The sequence below is a fragment of the Phyllostomus discolor genome, chromosome 2 (assembly GCF_004126475.2).
Source record: "Phyllostomus discolor isolate MPI-MPIP mPhyDis1 chromosome 2, mPhyDis1.pri.v3, whole genome shotgun sequence".
NCBI classification, from domain to species: domain Eukaryota; kingdom Metazoa; phylum Chordata; class Mammalia; order Chiroptera; family Phyllostomidae; genus Phyllostomus; species Phyllostomus discolor.
In genome coordinates, this window is record NC_040904.2 from 170,799,445 (window position 1) to 170,820,016 (window position 20,572).

At 35.7% G+C, this 20,572-nt stretch overlaps 1 protein-coding gene across 1 annotated transcript in view; it reads right to left on the reverse strand.

Moving 5' to 3' along the window:
• Positions 1 to 20,572, reverse strand: part of TMEM117 (transmembrane protein 117) — a 401,294-nt gene that overhangs the window by 130,723 nt on the left and 249,999 nt on the right. The window contains exon 5 of the mRNA XM_028532914.2: positions 11,611 to 11,708. Within this exon, the coding sequence (XP_028388715.1) occupies positions 11,611 to 11,708 (98 nt within the window). The remainder of the gene's footprint in view (positions 1 to 11,610; positions 11,709 to 20,572) is intronic.

Here is a 20,572-nt window from a genome sequence, read left to right on the forward strand (position 1 = left end):
CATAAAAACAACAGAATATGTTTAAAGAAGATAGGGAGAGAGCAACATGTATTTTTTAAAAGTTTACTGAGCCAAATTGAAATTGTTACAGTAAGAATATCCTTAATTCCTATGCATTTACATTATAAGAATATATTCATACCACATGATGCATTGTCTAAGGCTCATCAAATCCTAACAGTTTTAATAGATTTTCGTTAATGAATGAAAATATTTCATTTCAGTACCCATAACAGATATGCATCTACAAAATACCCTTTTTAAAGATCAATTTTCTGTTGTAGAGTTAAAGAATCTATTAATAAAAAGGCTTCACAATGAAATACAACATGTTCCTGTATTAAGTACTAAGCTATATGAAACAAAATAATCTTTTTATTCTCCCTCTCCTATGAAGGACAAAAGACAGCATTGAGACAATGTTCATTTTCTGATTTTGAATTGGACTGTGATTATGAGAGAGAATATCCTTGTTTTAGAATGACAATGAAGTATTTATTCTTCTGGTTTGGGAAATACAATGAAATATTTATCCTTTCCTAAAAGACATTCTCTTACATGACTGTAGTCTAATTATAAAAATCAAGAAATTCATTAATAAATAAGCATTATCTAACAATACAGTGACAGAAAGAGAAGAATAATAAAGCAAATACCATAAAATGTTGTCTGTTGGGGAACGTGATGAAAGATATACAGGAATTCTTTGCATTATTCTTAGTAAGTTTTTTGTAAATTGAACATATTTTAAAATAAAATATGAGATACATGATTCATTAGATACATGATTCAAAGCAGTAAAATATTTAAAGTATTATTTTGCTGCATATGCTGTCTTATTCTGTTCAGGCTGCTATAACAAAATACCATAGACTGGCTTATAAACAACAGAATTTTATTTCTCACAGTACTGGAGTCTGGGAAATCCAAGATCAAGGTGTCAGCAGATTTGGTGTCTGAAGACAGCCTGCTCCCTGTTTGACTGACAGCCATTTTCTCTCTGTGTCTTCATATGGTGGAAGGCCAAGGAGCTCGCTGGGGTCTCTTTTATAATGGCACACATCCTATTAATGAGGTCGCCATTCACATGACCTAGTCACCTCCCAGAGGCCCCACCTTTAAATACTATCACATGGGAATTAAGTTGCAATATAGGAAGGTTGGGGGACACAAACATTCAGCCTACAGCATATGCTTTCTGTAATCTATCCTATCTCTCAATCCTCATACATTTCTGTTTTACCTCTTGAGGCCTGTTTCATATTTTGATGTCTGGTTTAGGCATGTCAAATTCTTTCTTCCCCAGCCCCCAGAACTCTGTACTAAAATACAAAGCCCCATGCAAAGTAAGTGATGATACAATTCATATGTATTAATTTAAAAGTGAAGAGAAATTGCCTTTCTAGAGTATTATTATGGTTCTAAGTAAACACTTGACAAGCTGTTCATATACAACTACTAACTGGAAATTTTGTTGAAAAATATTTTATATTTAAGAACATAATGCAGTGCTTAATACACATATGAAAAAGCTTCTCCCCATTGCTTGACTTAAAGAACTGGAAAAAAATGTCAACATATTACTTTTCAATTGCGTCCTTCTATAACTTCCCACCTTAAATGGAAGATGGCCTGTCATAGTCACCAATGCATAGTTAAACCTCAGAACACTATTGCTCTATGCAGCAGAATGTGACAAAAGCTGAAATTCAGGAAAACTGATGGTCAGAAATTGCCTGGAATAGCATAGGAGCAGAGATTACACTGTGACTGGCAAATAAGAAAGTGGAGTGTAAGTGAGGACAACCCTTTCAAGAAACATGGCCTGAAGAGGAAGAGAACTGGGAAGGGGTACAGGTACTGATATTTGTTTGATTTCTAAAATTCATCATTATTTGTCATTTTTATTTGTTTAATAATTTCCTTATTTCTGTCATACCAACAGTCTAGTTATTAAGAAAGACAGTAAATCTTACATGAGGGCAAGAACCATGTATATTTCCTGTTGCATTCCCAGTAGCATCCTAACACAATCAACAAGAATGAATGAATGAATGAAAAATGAATGAATGAGAGCAGCTTGCATCTTTTTCTGACTCAATAGCAAAGCTCTGTCCGGCTTACACATGGAGGCAATGGTTCCTGTGTAGTTTCTGGAATGTGGGTCACTCATATGATCAGACATTAAAACCAGATTTTATTTAAACCTTCATCTGATCTGTGATACCTGCCTATACATTTTATCTCTAGTTCATCAGAAACAACAACAATCACCAAGCATTTCAACAGTCAATATAGTTCATTCATCTACCCCTTCTTCTACAGAGAGAAGGCATTCACAAAGGCAGCTCTGGCCAGTGCTGGAAAATGTGGGAACAAGATATTCTGAAAACAAGAGCTGGTGTTACAGAAACAGCACTGTGGCGGGTGGGATTCATACTGGATCTGGGTAAGAGTAGCAGTCCAATACCAGAAAGAAACTGCCCTCCCCTGAACTAAGAAAACTAAGGGAGGTGCTTAGTTTTGATCAGTAGCTCATGAAATAAACAGGATTCACTTCCACATAGATAACGGTTGCCCTGTAGAGAACATCAGAGTATTAGTTACCAGAAATTCTGGCTTGAAAATCCATCAGTTGTGAGTTTCCAACAGTGACTAATGTACCACAAAATTGAGTTTGTGAATTGCCCATCTCAGAACAAGATGTTAACCACGGTGAATCATGGGTACTAAACAACCCTCTGACTCTGGTGACACTGAGACTTTGTTCGTTCCCCCATTTAATGTGAAGAAAAGTGATGCACAATTATGATGGGAAGGAATTTAAGTAAGGAATTACAGTGATCCTGGTAGAATTGTGACCTGAATAAAAGATCATAATTCTAACAGGCAGGTTTACATCAAAGCACACACAAAAACACACACTTTTTTAAGGAGGACCTTCATGCCAGCAAAAATCAGTATCATGGCAGTATTTTACTCAGAGACATTTGCATTATGGTCACTTTGTAAATATTTGCATGATGAAGATAAATAAATACCTCAAGGTATTCTACCAACAGTTACTAAAAGACATGGAGAAATAACAAGAGTGAAGAAATATGTTTTTTTAAACAGGTGAAGTCATAGAAATGTCTGTTGTTTTGTTGATGTGAAAGACTGCATATGAAAGATAGCGGGGGGAGTGGGGCATGAACCCTGAGAGACAGTGGAAACGTGAGCAGACATTTCCCGCACAGCTGAAATGGACCAAGTCATTAAACTCGGTTTAACATCATTTTCTCTCTTCTAGGACTTGTTGTTTTTATTTTAAATTTGTGCATTTACATAGTTATATGTAAACTCGGGGACACTTGAAAGCATGACTTATACTTTAGAAGCTTTAATAAGAATGAAGTGGGCATTCAACCAGCAAGTTTCAGACTGAAGAGGAATAACTATTCCACCAATGACTGTCATACAGGAAAACTATGCAGCATTTCCAAGCCCTTATTAAAGGTCACTTTCTTTTTAAGATTCATAAATCCAAGGATTGATCTTGGGCTCAGTGTTGCTACTCCAGGCTTTAGCAATTAGAATGGAGGTCTATAATAAGATGATAATATTTAAGCCATTTAAGGCCAGCGTATTTAATCATTCTTCTTTAAATTTCACTTATCTTTAGAAATGAGGAAAAGAACCAAAGATAAAATCTTTAGGGGCTGCATGGGACGGTGTTGCATCACTGACATTCCACATTCCGCAGTATTTTAATAAACTTTCTAGTTGTGGGTAGAGTGTAAAATTTGTGGGTAGAGCAAAAATCATCAAGATTATTTTTAAAATAATGAAAATAAACATCTAAAATCTTTTCAGAAAATGTAACTCACAAGCATTGTGCATTTTCTTATAAAGCATCAGTTAATCACAAAGTTTAGATACTTTTAATTATTATTTTATTGTTTCAGTAAAGGGCTGTATCTGAAAAAACTACAAAAATATCACAGAGTACGGTAGATTTTAGAGTCCTTGCTGAAGTAATTAATTCAACAAGAATGTATTTAATGCTTCCTGTGCGTCAGACACTGCACTGAGTGCCAGGGATATGGTAGTAAGGTGATATTCCTGCTCTCAAGCAATGTGATACAGACAGAAATATGTAGAGAACTTCACCATCATTTTGAGTGTAATACACTTCTTTAAACTTTTTATTAAATCATTATTATTGTTATTCAATTACAGTTGTCTCAGTTTTCCCTTTTGGCTTTTCTCCACCCATCCCACCCCCCTACTTCCACAGTCAATTCCCAGATTGTTGTCCATGTCCGTGGGTCATTCATACGTGTTCTTTGTCTAGTCCCTTCCCCTTCTTCCTACCCTTATCCCCTTCCACCCTTGCCTCTGGTCATTTTCAGTCTGTTCCATGTTTCCCATGCCTGTGGTTCTATTTCATTCATTAGTTTATTTTTTTCATTAGATTCCTATTATAGGTGATGCAATATGATCTCACTTCTTTAAAACTTAAAATATTTTGAACTCTTTATTCTCCATCTTTCTGCTAAAAGTGAGAATTACACACATAGTAAATTTACACTACAGAATTTAACATAAGTTTTAATTCAATACCTGTGCAGCAGATAATTTTAAATGAGCACCTTCTTCTCAAAGAAAAGGACATGCTCTGAAGAAGACAAATCAGTAAGTACCCAAATTAATAAATCTATTTAAATTCTTCCTAGGGAATATTCATCATCAAATATAGATATCCTTCCAGTCTTCTCTCTCATCTCCTGACTATGCTCACTGTTCCTGCTCCCTCCTCTCTTCCTCAGGCCTTAAATGAGTACAAATCTGGCTTCTTTCAGTAACATTCCAGAGAACCATTCTTGCCAAGACCACCAGTCATGGTCCTCTTAGAGTCAAGACTCGTGAGCACTTTGCATTTTGATCTTACTTGGTATATTTCCAGCATCGGACAGTTGACATTGTCAGTCTCTTGATATGCTCATCTCATGGCATCTATGACATACATTTTTCATATTTTTTATTCTTTTTTGCTTCTCTTTCTCTTCTATGTAGATGCCTCTTCTGCCTGTTCCCAAGTAAACTACAGGTTTTACCTTAGCAGACCTTTTAATCTCACTCTGCACCCACTCACATTCCCTTAAATACCATATACATGTAGATAACAACATCGACGTCAGGGAAAAAATATAAACCAAAACACAAATTTTAATAATACTTCTATATCAGACCTCATGCCCTGAATCCTCAGCTCCAGATCCACATAAAGAACTGTTTATTAGGTATTTCTATAAGCACATCCCCTCAACAAGTTCATGCCATTACTCCCCCTAAGACTTCCTCCTTCACCAGTATCTCCTACCCCAATGAACAGTACAATCATTTGTTCCATTGCTCAGGCCTAAACACTCAATGATACACTTGACTTCTTCCTTTCCCCACTCCACGTACCTAACCAAGAGCCATGTTTCCTCCAATTTGGCTTCTACTTACCCTGAAAATACTCTTCAGCTCTAGTTCCTTTATAAACATTCCCTGAGCTACATCACAGGACCTATGGGTCAAGCCATGATTAGGAGAGGGGGAAATGGAAAGAGGAGTGTACTCAGGAAGGGAGGGAGATGATCAGAGGCACATCTACTTTTGGAAATGAATATTCCATAGCCATTATTGGTACTACCTCTTCCTCACCCTCTCCTTTCACATTTCTCATTGGACAGAAAAATATGCTGTGAGATTCCTTATTTTCTGTTTCAAAATTGAATTCTCAGCACCATGGAGAGTACCTGATGCTGCATAACAACCATCATAACAGCACTTAAAACTAGATAGTAACATATGGACAAAGCCAAAGGCGGTTAGGATCGAGGGTGAGAGGTGGGGATGGCTGAGTGGGGTGGGTGGGAGTGGTGGAGGGGGAAATGGAGACAACTGTACTCAAACAACAATACAAATAAATAAATAAATAAATAAAATTAAATAGTAATAATACACTATAGCAAGTAGCACAGACAGGACTGAAAGCTACACAGATGACTTAAGAGTCTGTGCTCTTAAACTGCTATTTTACACTACATTCCCTATTTAAGTATTTACTTAAGCTAATATAAACAAGACTTGCTCTTAATTCAACAAAATTAAGTCTAGACTGGCATGAGATGATGTTAATGCTCAGACACAAATTATATGACTAAGAGTTAAGTCTCATAGGCATAGATATAGAATTTACCTTTTAAATGAAAATATCCAAATACTATGACAACAGTGTAGTGTGACAGCACAGTAATGCAACACCAATTACCTTTTTATACAAAAGTGGTAAACACACCTAACAAGAAAACTGGTTGTAGCATATCCTTGGATCTTTGTGTTTATGAACAGCCAGGCTTACACTGGACCCTGTGAACTTAGAATAGCGTTTAAAGTTAAAGTGACTGATTCAATAGGTATAGTTATTTGATTTGGACTAAAAGTGTTCTGCTTTTTCTTAGCCACAGACACAGCGTTTAATTAAAGATAGTCATCTGTAAAGAGATGTGTTGAGTTGGAAGGAAGGACTAATTTATTACTTGGGAAATGAAGCAAAAGGCTTTGCATACTATAGTTGCCTCTGGAACCTCTCGTAAATTATTGTCTAGTGTATAAATTTTGCTCATAATGATGATAGATTTCTACAAAGCATATTAAATTATAATTCATATAAGCAGATTATAAAGCAGAAAATATGCAACACTTTTGTAGTTGAAACTTTAGAGTCATAGAATCTTCAAGTTTGGTAAAAATTTAGGAGTGATTTGTATTTTTTTCTCATCTAATGTGGGCATCCTCCTGCAGCATCTCTGAAAGATGTGAGTAGCACATCTACTCACATCTGCTCACATCACTCTAGCCTGGCAGGAACACTTTTACTGATGCAGAATCAGCTTTTCCTCTGGCAGACTCATGCAACATTGAGACACACCATTGTTAGGGGATCCTTTCCTACATGAATAGAAGTCTGTTTCCATGTGATATACACTAATTGGCCCATGCCTTAGTTTATTGTGCTATTAAAACAAAATACCACAGACTGGTAGTTTCTTTTAAAAGACAGAAATTTATTTGTCACAATTCTGGAGGCTGAGAAGTCCAAGGTCATGGTATGAGCATGACTGCATTTGGTGAGGATGCTCTTCCTGCTTCATAGCCAGTGCCTGTCTCTGTGTCCTCACATTGTGGAAAGGACTAGGAATCTCTCTAAAGTCACTCTTACAAGGCACTAACCCTATTTGTGAGAGCTTCACCCTTATGTTCTAAGCACCTTCCAAAGGCCCCAACTCCTAATACCATCATAAACTAGATTTCAACATAGAAATTTTGTAGGGGAAACAATATTCAGACTATAGCAGTCCATTTTCTGCTTTGAGAATAAAGCAGACAGAATTACTCTTTCATTAGCATTTTAATCTTATAATAGAAATAGAATTATAGAGCTGAAAAGGATCACTCACAATACAAAATATATCTCTTTTGCATACAAGGAAACAGAAACTTATAATTGTCATACACATCATACAATTTGATATTGGTAGTACCATTATAAAAGACTTTTGACTGACATTGCCTCTGAGTCTTAGGTCTTTTTAAATTGCATTATTGCATATTATTATTATTTTATTGTCATCATGTTATTTCCCCACACCATGTACAGTAAGATAATAATGCTTTATAATTAGCTCTTCACTGATCAAAGTGAAACAAGTAAGTTCATTTTGTTAGACTTTAATAATAACCGTGGTATTCAAAGCAGGAAAATCACCAGCAGTTACATTTGTTTCCCAGGCAAGATTTAAGATGGTCATGATCAAGAGGTGCCTACCCAAAGCATCATAGCACTAGATAAAATACATTTTATTAAAAATACACTAATTATCAAAAAAAAAGAGATAGTCTTCTACATGCACCAGAATGGACTAGAAGTGGACAACTGCACACAGATGCACACAGCACACTCTTACTGTTCTGTTTTCCAGCTTCTCCTAGAGCATCTAAGTACTCACAGACCACATGTTTCACCGAATACTTCCCACTAACATACCTGGATTGCCACCTTCCCAGCCTCCATCATCAGATTCCTTGCGATTTGCTCTCCAGCCCTTAAAAATGCTTCTTCCAGCTGTGGCAACCCTCCACTTCTAGGAATCAGTTTCTGTATACATCAGAATGGGCTAGTTTATGTTGTGATATCAAACAACACCCAGATCTCAGTGGCTTAACATTTGCAATGGATCATTTCTAGCTCATGCTAAATATCCACTGTGTTGTTAAGGATGCTTGGATTATCCTAGCCATTCAGGGCAAATGCATGACAAGTGCTCCAGCAAGGCACAAGCTTCCACAACCGCTACCAAGAAAAAAGAGCTCCCTTCAATGTTTCTCACTGACAGTTAAAGGCTACTAACTAGACGTGACACATGCCACTCTCACTCACACTTAAACTGGTCAAGCAAGTCATGTGATCAAAGGGGACAGAAAATGTAATTCTGCTGGAAGACAGAGAACCGGCATATATGTGAAGCCCTAGTGATTACCACATTGCCCAATCCCTGTGGCCAGTTCCTCCCCGATCACAGGAGAGTGCCAGCCTTCATTTTTAAAAGCTGACCCTTTGGAGAAATATCCCAAGATGCTTCCCATCAAAAGCATATAAATTGTGTCTCTAGAGAGATAATAAAACAGAAAGATAGAAGGTTAATATAAATATCATATTACTTGTTTTTATGTATATGTTATTTTACTACAGATACAAGTGAGGGGAACAGTGGGGATTTTAGTAGCCCCACTGAAAAATAGAACAGTGCATGGCATACACATGGAATGTAGATTCTTAGATTTTTAGTCTTTTTATTTACGCAAAGGGCTGAGAAAGGGACTTTAGAAGGGAAGTTCTGTGAATACTTTCCCTCTCTGCTCTTCTCAAATACAGCCACAGTTAGTCCCCGCTGCCCAGATGCAGGAGCCACGTACTGTAGCCTCATCTTTGCACAACTGCAGAAAGAAACAGGGACCATTTTCTTCAGTGCCGAGACACCTATCCCTAAGAATCAAGGAAGAATTCAGCCATATGGTTGTGAACAAAATAGCTTCTGACAGGCATTTGTGAGTTAAAAGCGCTACAAGAAAGAGGTAAGTTTATTAGAACAAAATTCCAGGTTGTACTGTTCAGACTGCTGCACATAGTTACATCCCAACTTCTAAAAGCTTACCCTTATATAATGTCTTCTTCACATAGGTTTTTTACACTATTCACTCTTCCCTTAATTAGGGCAAAACATAAAGAAAACACCTCTTTTGAGTGCGTGACTCATAGCACATAGTATGTAAATCCTATCTTTTATTTCATTTAAAACCTCAATAACGACTTCTGCATTTCATCTCCTATAGCTAAAAAAAATGGCCTTTATACTTGTTAAACCCCTTTTATCTTAAAAGTATGAATATAAAGGAAGATTTCTTGCTTCCCACATAATTTCCATATTTAACTTTTTATATCAGATGTTCTTTTTTAAAAAAGAATACTATTGTAAAGATAATCTGTGTAGGAATAGATACAATAGGGAAAAAAAGTATTTTTAAAGCAACATTTAAATTGCCCTTCAGTTATTTTATACTCTCCATGATTTGAAGTACTACCTTGGAAAAATCACCTCCCAGAATTATCTCCTATCAATAATTATACAGAAACAATGGCTACAAGAATAAGTGTGAATTTTAGTTTATTCTCCATTCAAGAATATTACCTGTCAGTGACTAATAAAATTATTTTAACCACATTTAAAATATGCTTCAGGTTGCCCACTGGGGCTATCACACATGTCAAAACTAAACCCATTTGTACAAAAGAGATTGGTGTATATAGACCTGAGTAGGAACATTCAAGAAAAAAATGGACTAAGATGTTCAGAAAAAATCTGGTATGAATTCCTCTCCTCTGAAACAGCAATTGCAATTAAGAGTAGCTAATGACAGTGACCACAAAGGCTGTCAGGTGACTGGATGCCCCACCTTTGCAAATAATGTACATGTGACCTTGGTCGTTGGCCACATTGAACGATAATCAATCGGCTGCCTTTGAAGATAAAATCAATACCACAAAATGTCTATAAGCATAGTAAGTGTACATTGTTTTAAAAGAGACAGGTCACCAATGTGTTTAATATTAGAATTTATCTCCTTTTAAATTATGATTCTTAAAACCCCCATAGAGAATTCTATAGGGTGGAACAATTTTCCAGAGTCTCACATTCTTTTCAAGCACCATTATCTAAAAATGGATGAAAGATAATCATCTGGAAATTTGCATGTTGATATATGTACCTTTTGTTCTTTGAGAGGGGGCACGGTGTAATGATTAAAGACTGGGCTCTGGGGCCAGAGGCCTGTGCTTGTAATAATGGCACCTACTGTATAGGGTTGTCAGGATTAAATGATTAAATACATAGAATGTAAAGTACTTAGCACAATGCCTGTAGCAAAACATACCTTCAATAAACATTAAGCACAATTATTATAATGTATATTATTTAGACAAGCTACATGGGGAGCTTTTGGGCAGGAAAAAAATTATCAAGGTTAATTGCACCAGAAAAAATAGCCCACACTTGACTCACAGATACAAGGTGTGAATAAACATCTACAAAATCATATTCATTTTTATATTGAAGAATCTACTTTTGTTTATCTGCTGAGAAGTGGATTTAAAATGCCCTATATCCCTAGCAACATTTAATGACCGTGGGAAAGTACCAAAATAGCTGAGTGTATATTTTCCAAGTCCATAGTTATGATGATTTTTCTTGCTTTTACATAAAAAAGTTAGCCCCCAAAATTAAATCCAAGAATAAATAGATTTTTCCTTCATTTCAAAAGGCAGGTGGGCAGGCTGGAATGCACCAGGCACAAGGCACCCTCTACTACAGCCTCTCACTCGCCACGCGTGGGGCTGAATCACTGAGCTGGGTGGTGTCACGCAGGCAGGGGAAAGTGCCCTTCTTGCTCTCTTTACATTCTTATCTTTTTCTGTCTAACCTTGCTCAAATACTCATAAATAATGGTGCCGCCACAAAAAATGAAGTTCTATAAGTCAGAAGTTGTTTTTAATTGTGATGATTGGGTGGGAGATTGAATGGAATCTATGTCAAGGAGAAATGCCAATAAGCTAGAAATTATTTGTAAAGAGGTTCCTTCTCTGTATAACTTCTTCAAAATTTTATGTCACATATACTGGAAATTTAGGATTTCATGAAGACAGTTTAATATCACATTTCATTGATAAAAACTACAGCTTGTTTTTGCTGAGTTAAAAACTTACTTCTGGTAAAACCTGTGCATCACTATATTATCAAAATTTATTTCTTGTAAATGTGTATATGTGGTAATATGTAAGCAGAAATTAATTCATAAAATAATTATGATGACTGGTTTTAATCACTTTAATGGAACATAGTATACCTTTATAATGTCTCTCCAGGTGGAATTCTGTGTGTATCTAAAGAAAACTATGTCCGATTCGAGTCTTTCAGTGAGTGAGGGGCAAAGCATCAATCAATAAATTAAACAATCTCTTACCAGAATAAAATGATCCTAACATTTCCCTTCTTCCAGAAAGCTCTTGCAGATTTCCCCCAGTCAGGGTAGGGTTTGTCCTGAAGCATCATATCGGTGACCTAAAGCCATCAAAGAAACTTATTTAGCACTTTCAGATACTTCCATCAGATTTAAATATGTAGATAATTTTCATTTTATTGACAATAAAATATGCATTTTAACATTAGAGCATATGCAAAATAAAAATTAGAAAAACATACGTCCTTCAGTTAAAAACTTTAATAGTTCATATTCCTCACATAATAAATGAGTATACCTAAGGTCATTCAACATGTCAAATATTGAGATTATTTTTTAAATAGTGATCAAGATTACCTTATAAAAGAAGGCATCGTTAAGATACTATTAACCTCCCCATAGAAACAAAACATGTAATGTTAAGTACCATGTTCTTTCTAACTTAGCTAATGAGAAACTCCAAAGTCTAAATATTTCCAGTCAAAATATTACCATCCCTTATTTCCCTTTTTTTCTTCGATGCTATGTGAGGTGTGGCACCCGAACCCAGTTTTATGGCACATTTACTTTAATTACCTCCCGTGCTTCCACCTCCATACAATTAGCAATTCTATTCCTGCTCCCAAAAATGCTCTACCTTTCTCCTGTGCACAGATCCTGCCCAACTTCTGAGACCTAAGTCACGTTACCATTGAGATGTCTTCATTGTTCGCTCCAACTTTAGCTTTGACCCTTTTTCATGTTACACAGTATTCTCCACCTTTTCTTTTACTTACTTATGTACATTTTTTCTCTCCACTGGGTTTTATCCCTAAAGTTGAAAATTTCTCTTTGTATCCCTTCCAATATCTAAGGATCGTTTACATAAAATACTAAAATATTACTCAAAGAAGAAATGACAAAATAACTTAGGACATTAACGCTTGGTTTTAAACATTCATTAACAAGGTAAATTGTACATTGTCAACAGATCGTATTAATAGTTTCAGCAAATGTCCAAAGTATCACAAATAGATGAAATATAAGCAACTTTTAAATAACTGATGGGAATGAAAAATGGATTTCCTTCTTTCTCCTAATACAGAAAAACATGTTTGCATCTGTGTGCACAAACACATTTTTTCTTTTCCCAGAAAGCCTCCCTTCCCTTCAAGAGAAGAGGACATTATTTAATTGATTATGGTCTTATTTAATAATGTTCAAATACAAATGAACAAGATGGTATCAAAATTATTAAAACATACACTGAATAGAGTAACAAAGAAGTTTCATCACCCATTAAAATAGATTTTTCTTTTGCCCTTAAGGCCTTAACATTGCATTTGAGTGTAACTTCCAGCAATGGCCTGACCTGGAATGGGTGAGATTTAATAATTTGTGATGAAAGATTGTGATTCAGTGGGCAGTCCCTCTGGATTGGTGACCTCTTCAATACCACTGACCTTCCTACAGAAGGTGCATCAATTCTCAAGGAAGCTGGTCTGGCTGAGCGACACAGCATCCAAACAAACGGTACCCGGAAACTTCCACTGGCATGCTAAAGCTTCACGTGCTCACTTAAGGTGCAATCAGAGCAGTTATGGGTAAAAAACCTGGTCTCCAGGACATATTTGATCTTAATTTTTCCTTATATCATTTCTCATCATTTCTAGGACTAGACCTCAGCCTCTCTTGGTTGGTGGGAAGAAAAGCAAGTTCATTGACCTTCACTGAGCAGCACTGCAGATGCAGGCCGACTCTGTCTAACTCAGAACCCACAGTGATTTTGCATGATGCAGCTTCGCTGTTGAAAGGATTCAACAATAATAAGCGGTTTTAATATAAACTCTCAATTTATTTAAACTGTTAGTTACTTTAATAAGTATAAATGCAACTGATATTAATTTTAAAAAAAAAAACACTTGTTTTACTTATTTTTAAAAGGAAACTTGTTTATTGGTGGCTTTCTTGTCTATTTTCTTCATGACACATTAAAATTACAAGATGTTTTCTTACCCATGAATTGTGTCTTCAATCAAAAAAATCATATTTATAAAAATAAACAAAGGGAATATGATAGAATAAAAATTAATGATGAATCAAGTGAGTTATACCATTACTAAAAATGAATAAAGACAAAAATTAGAAAAACTTAAACCCACATATTCTTGAACATAAAAAGAGTTTTGTATCACAACTCTCTTGAGGAAAGAATTACTATTTTTCCAAATACATCAATTTTATTTACTGTTCTTTTGTTACCTTCTGGAATAGCAAAATGAGGTATTTTTACAATACCTCAAAGTTCAGTAAATAAATAAATAAATGTTTCATGCTTTGCCAGCTTTTTAAAAGATTTGATTAATTCTGTTCAGCAACATTTACCTTGTTCCAAAAAGAGTCTGCATAGTAATACATATTTTCAAAGAAAAGAATGATTATTGGGTAAATTTTATTCAATTTGTAATGTTTTCTCCAGGGCACTTTCTGGGAAATAATTAGTATATTTTCTAGGAGGAGAAAATCTGTTGCCATATGACTAATTATTATAGCACATGTTTTGTAAAAATGGCATTCAAGGATAAAGGGTATCCCAGGAAAATGGCAAGATGAGGACCCCCTCAAAAAAACCCACATTTTTCTTCTGATGCTAGACAGCTGGTCTTTTTCACCCCTAGCTTTTAACTGTTTATTTTTATGCCATATCATCAGATCAATGTCAGGTCACTTGCTAAATTGGAAGGAGCAGAGATAGTCATTAAAGGGATGCATTCAATAAAGAAAAATCCAATTACCTTCTGCATTAGAGAAATCAAATTCATTTCTGTTGTTGGTCAAGGACAGTCTTTGTGGGGAAAAGCAGGAAAGGGGTGTCTAGAAATGATGCAAAGAGGTTGCTGTATAGCATAACTACAATACAAAACGTGTTGATGCTTCTCCCACAGGAAGATTATTAGAATTTAAAATTGCAGGTTGTTTTTCCTAAGCTGGAAGAAGTTTAACTCTTTGAGTATCACAATCTTTCCCCTCCCCTCTTCTCTCTACTAGGTCTTTGCACAAAACTCAGAAAGAACTTCATGGTGGCCCCTACCCCACTATGCCTTGTCAGAGAGTCTTTCTCCGTGGAATATAAGCTGTTTTAGAGCATGGGCATTGTTCAGTCTGAGCGAAAACCTGAGTGTTGAGATTGAAAAGTCAATGATGACTGATCTCTCCAGGAATCTACAGCCCCTCTGTGAGCCGAGCCCACATGAACTTGTGGCAACAATGGCAGCACGGCGATAGCAGTGACGACAGTGATATTTTACATTTGCTATCGAGCTTCCTGGCTTAGAAAGCTCTTAGATGTGTTTTTCTTAATAACCGTCATAGTAACTTCATAAAGTAAGTCATTACTCTCCATGTTCCACCAATACAGACAGAGAAGTCCACGAGGTTAGATAACTGAGTGGGGCCGCACACCTAACGTGCTGCTGTGTCATCAGTTCCAGAGCCAGCCAGCCTGGACCCTAATCCGACTTTTGTCTCTCACGAACTTTTCAATTTGGGGCGAAGTCATTTATTTGTCAGAACTTTGGTTTCTTACCAGTATCTATGGGCACACAATATATATATATACACATACCAGCAAGTGCTGTAATAATTATTTATGTGTTTTTGTTTATATCTGGAATTTCTACCCAATTATTTTGCTTCATGTGACTATTGTGCTAAATAACTGGACTTAGAGTCCAGCGACTTGGCAATCACTCTCATCTCTGCCCTGAAAACAAGACTATCATAGTGAATTTTTAGAAAAAAGATAAAGATACTAAATAAGGTTAAAATATGTTACAGTAAAATATTTCTATCATAAATCAAAGAGAAGAGAGGCAGCCATGGGAGGTTGTAATAATCTAAGAAGGTTTCACAGAAGATTTGTGTAACTTGACTGTAGCATTAGTTTGTATCCTATAACATTGTCCAATTTTGCCAGCCTAATCTTAGCCAGTTACAAGCTACTCACATGCTGGTACTACATAGACTATACCCATAGCCTTCTTTGATATAGTTTTATGTTAAGCATGTGATATTAGTTTAAATATTAATTGATTAGGGACATAAGGTCATAACATAATAGCAATAACCATGGCTACATACTGCACTTCTTAAGACAGCTGTTACTTAGTGGAATACCATTTAAAAGAAGTAAGTGCTATTTTATTAATAAACAACCATAAATATGTTAAGTATATTAGTGAAAAGACATGTATAATTTTGCATGCTATTTTGCAACTTCTTTATTTAATAATATATCTTGAACATCATCCTATATCTCTACATATAAAGCTATTTAAAAGTTTCTTCTCTTTTATCTTCTACCATACCTTTTTATGTGCATTTTTCCAAAATATAAAAGGTTTCTATTTTGTTCTAATTATTACCTTTATAATTAAACTTCATTTAATGTGTGCACTAAGTATGTCTTCAGGTTTTACTTACTCCCGACTATGGTCATTGACATGACTATTCAATTTCTGTTGCTTCTCCCTCTGCTTTCTTCCCCTCCACCACCCTATTATACTTAATATGTTATTTTTCCTATTAAATTTTTGACACTTTGAATATCTCATATCCTTGTTTTATTATCATCTTTATGAAGATACCATCTTCCCTCATGTAAAAAAGATGAGAAAATCAAACCTTATATTTTCTTACACTATATATCATTTCTATGTAGTTGGACTTGAGGGATATTTCTATATTTGGTCTACAACTAGAAGTTATGCACTTCTTTTAACCTTAGTCTTGCAATTAAATTGACTCACTGATCTTTTCTGATATGTCTGCTAGAGTTTTCCAGCTACTTTCAACTACTTCCAACTCTGTAATATATTCTTCAGGAAGGTTCATGAGAACAATGCAGCCTATGACCAAACTGTTCACTTTCTGCATACTTGACTGATAACTATGCTCAGTGTAAAATTTTCAAGTCCCAATTTCCCCCCCTTAGAACTGAAAGCATTGTTTCACTTAACACTACTGAGTGACACCAAGGAGAAATCTGAGAAAACTACAATATGGAAATTTTTTTCTATCTGTACATGAGCTTTTTAGCTTGGATGCCCTCAGTATTTATTTTTTATTTTGAGTGTAATAATTTTTCCAAGTTTACCTACTGTTGTCTGTCACTTCTCTAGGGAAAAACCTGCCTTTTAGTTTCAAGATTCAAGTCTTTATTCTACTGTCTTTTTCAATTAAATTTATTGGGGTGACATTGGTAAGTATGATTATATAGGTTTCAAGTGTACAATTCTATGATACATCATCTGTATATTGTCTTTTTGGAACCCTTAATTAATTCTTTTCTTTGTCGTTTAGTTCTATTTTTTAGCAAAATAATTATGCATATACTGGTTTTCTCTGTCTTCTGTGTCTACTCTCCTTTTTAAATTTTAATATTAAATGGGAGGGAAGAGGGGAAGGAGGGGTGGATGGGCTGGGATGGGAGTAAAGTACAGAAAACTTTACTTGAACAATGATTAAAATAAAATTAAAAAAATAATATTGCTCACTCAGTCATGTCCCACACTGATTATGGGGGTTTTGATTAATGTTTGTCCTACTTGAGAGTCACCATGCTCTCCCAGGAACTTAACTATGTGAGAAATAAACCTTTCTATACCCTCTTGGTACAAGTGTGACATCATCATTCTAAACATCTGAACATATTCGGGGTGGGGGTCCACCCTACGTCTACGGAGCAGTCACAAAATAACATACTCAGCACCATCTGACCAGTGGAGATTTTTTGGTGATTTTTTTCTCATGTCTTATTTGGGATCCTAACTCTTTTCTTACTGAATCTTGGCATCTTCTGATGCAAACATATTCTCATCACCAGACAGCAATGCCAAAGACCTCACACAAATTCAGAGATCCCTAAGAGATTGTGTCAAAGAAACTTCAATGTATTCCTGAAACTCTACCTCCATGCATCAAAGGCTGATATTATATAAAGACAGAAACTGATGTTATATAAATCTGTCATATAAAATATGGAGAAATTAAAAGAAATTCAGGAGAAATTCTAGCATCTCTACTCTTAACATAGAGGGAGACTACAAAATGTAAAAAGACCTCAAGTACCTGAATTAACCCTGGAAATGTACCCACCACCAGGATATCAACCAGTTCCATGATTACAGGGAATTTGTCCATTTTGTTCTCAGTCTGTTCCCATCATCTAGCATTGTACTTTGGTGCTGGCAGGCTCTGAGTAAATATTTACAGAACACATGAGTGAATAAAAGGATAAATGGATGAACCAAAGGGAATCAAGAGGAGCTTGAGGAAGGCTAGAATAAGTAGCACACCCCCAGTAGCTCATTCAGTGTTGTCCATTGAAAGCTCCTCCAGTGATTAGTGGTGACAATGGTGCTAACAGAGGTGGTAGTAATAGTGGGGGCAGGAGTAATAGTGTGGAGACGGTAGAGTATTCCTTTTCCTTACAACCCTGTCCCTCCACTCCCTGGACAGGTAGAAAGACACAGGATGCGTATAGTTAAGATTTTAAAAGAGGTAGACATAGTCTTTGTCAACTCCTGGAAAAATTTAAAAAATCAAATAGGATTTCAAAGAACAGGAATATTAAGCCTGAGGTGCATGCTTAGTCACCTGGTCCACATGCATAATATACCTGCCTTACTGTAAATGTGTTTATCAATTAACTAAGGACACATATAAATCATGTTTTTAAATGTATTTTATTGATTATGCTATTACAGTTGTACCATTTCCTCACTTATACCCCTTCACCCCACACCCCTCTCCCACCAGCATTCCCATCACACCTTAGTTCATGTCCATGGGTCATACCTATAACTTCACTGGCTTCTCCATTTCCTATACTATTCTTAACCTCCCCCTGTCTATTTTATACCTACCATTATGCTTCTTATTCCCTGCACCTTTCCCCCCATTCTTCCCCCTCACTTTCATATGCCATATTTGTGGTGCTGACAAATTGTATAACAGAGGTGAGGGAGTTGGACGGTGCCCAGCCTGTGTATCCTTACGTGGTTGTCCAGTTTTGTTGGTGCATCTGCATCCATTGTAGCATAGCATTATTTTCTTTTCTTCCCTCGTAGGTCATCTATGTGGAAGCAAATTCTAAATCGTATTTACTTGGCAATAGGGAAATACTGTGCTGTAAGGGCAATGTTTGTTTTCCCCCTTTTGCTGCCCGCTGACTCCCACCACACACATCATAGCACATACACAGACGTGCGTATCTAGTTGGTTTTATACAACAGCACTTCCAGCTGAGACAAAGAAAGACCCAAGGTCCAACCAGAAAGGATTATGCATAGCCACAGAGGAACATTAGCTGAGTATATAATTAAGTAAATGGAAACCATGGATGAAAGTTTTCTAAATTACCTAGTGATGCCTTGAGTGAATTGTTACAAGAACTATCTGAAAATCACTGGCACACATATACTAGTGAACATAAAACTTGAAATGTGTTCTACAGTTTTAAGAAGTACAACCAGGATTTCATAAAGCATGAATATTAATGCACCTGCTTATTATCTCCAATGATAGCCTGCACTGGCTTCATGAATGCATTGCACCTTATTGCCAGATCCTTACTGATTTACAATGAGTCATAGACTGTTTTATTATTAAGTGAGGAAATTGGGCATGTAGAACATCTAGAAAAATATACCTGAATCACCTGAATACAGAAATATACACAATCAAAAAGTACTTTCCCAAGCAAAGTCTGCAGAGTTTCAAATAGTGTGTTAACAAATGCAAAATAAATATATTGTGCCCCAGTACAATTTGCTTTCCACCACACTGAATTATAATTTAGAATAAATGAAAAAGTGAGAGTTGTTACTGATTTTGCTGGGCAAAAAGCCAGCAGAAAAATATTTATACCTTCGTCTGACATATTATTCCTTATGGGTGGCTAAATTATCAAATGACAGTAGCCCGATATTATGTGATTGAACATTTACTTTTGTTTTTTGGCTTGAAAGAATGAGTAGTTTTCAGTATGCATATCTTCTCTCTTTTGTTAATATAAATAAGTGATTACTATTAGAGAAATTAATTATACAAAACATGCCATAATATGATGGCTTTGTGACCGTATATATGAATGCAGGGTCAATAGGAAGAGAAATAAAGGGTATTTTTAAAAACGTGATTATAAGAAGCATTATCCACCAAGGAGCCCTTGGAACACAGAAAGAGTAAACATATCCTCAAAGGAAAAATCACTTCCAGGATTCCGGCACTCCAGCATTCCAGGTTTCTGAATGAAATGCCGAGTACATGCTGACCCTAATGAGAGCCAAGGAGTTGGCTCAGTCTCCCAGGCCCAGGACTACCAAGTCACCTGCCATTTTGCTTTTATAACTATATTTTATGTAAATATTCAACCAACTCTATAAGGTGACAAATCCAAAGTCATAGGCTGCTAGAGTATAATGACATTTAATTGGATTGATATTTCTACAGTTAGTAAGTCCAGGAAAAGACTGATAATCATCCATCCAACATAATCATCTTTGTTTTGTTTTCAGAATTTGAGAGATTATAAAGTAAGGCAACCACATAGTAACACGGTTTGTAAGTGAAAGCATACATTAGCTCTACGTTTTATTGTTGCCTGAAGACAAACAGAATTTTAACGCTACGGAGTGAGCGTTGCATGAAATAATAGCATGCTTAGAAATTCAAAAGCAATAACTGAAATGTGAACCCCTGAAATAAAAAACCCTACTTACCAGCCTTCACTGTCTAAAAATAAAGCCAAATATTTTCATTTCAAATACAAGTAAAATATTAGTTTTAGGGCATATTTTAAAAATTAAACCTAGGAAATATGCTTTATCAAACTTCAGATTCAGCTACTTATTCAAGATGTTTTCATTTGAACTATTTATAAATTTCATATATATCAAAGGGCATATAGTGTATAAATAATACA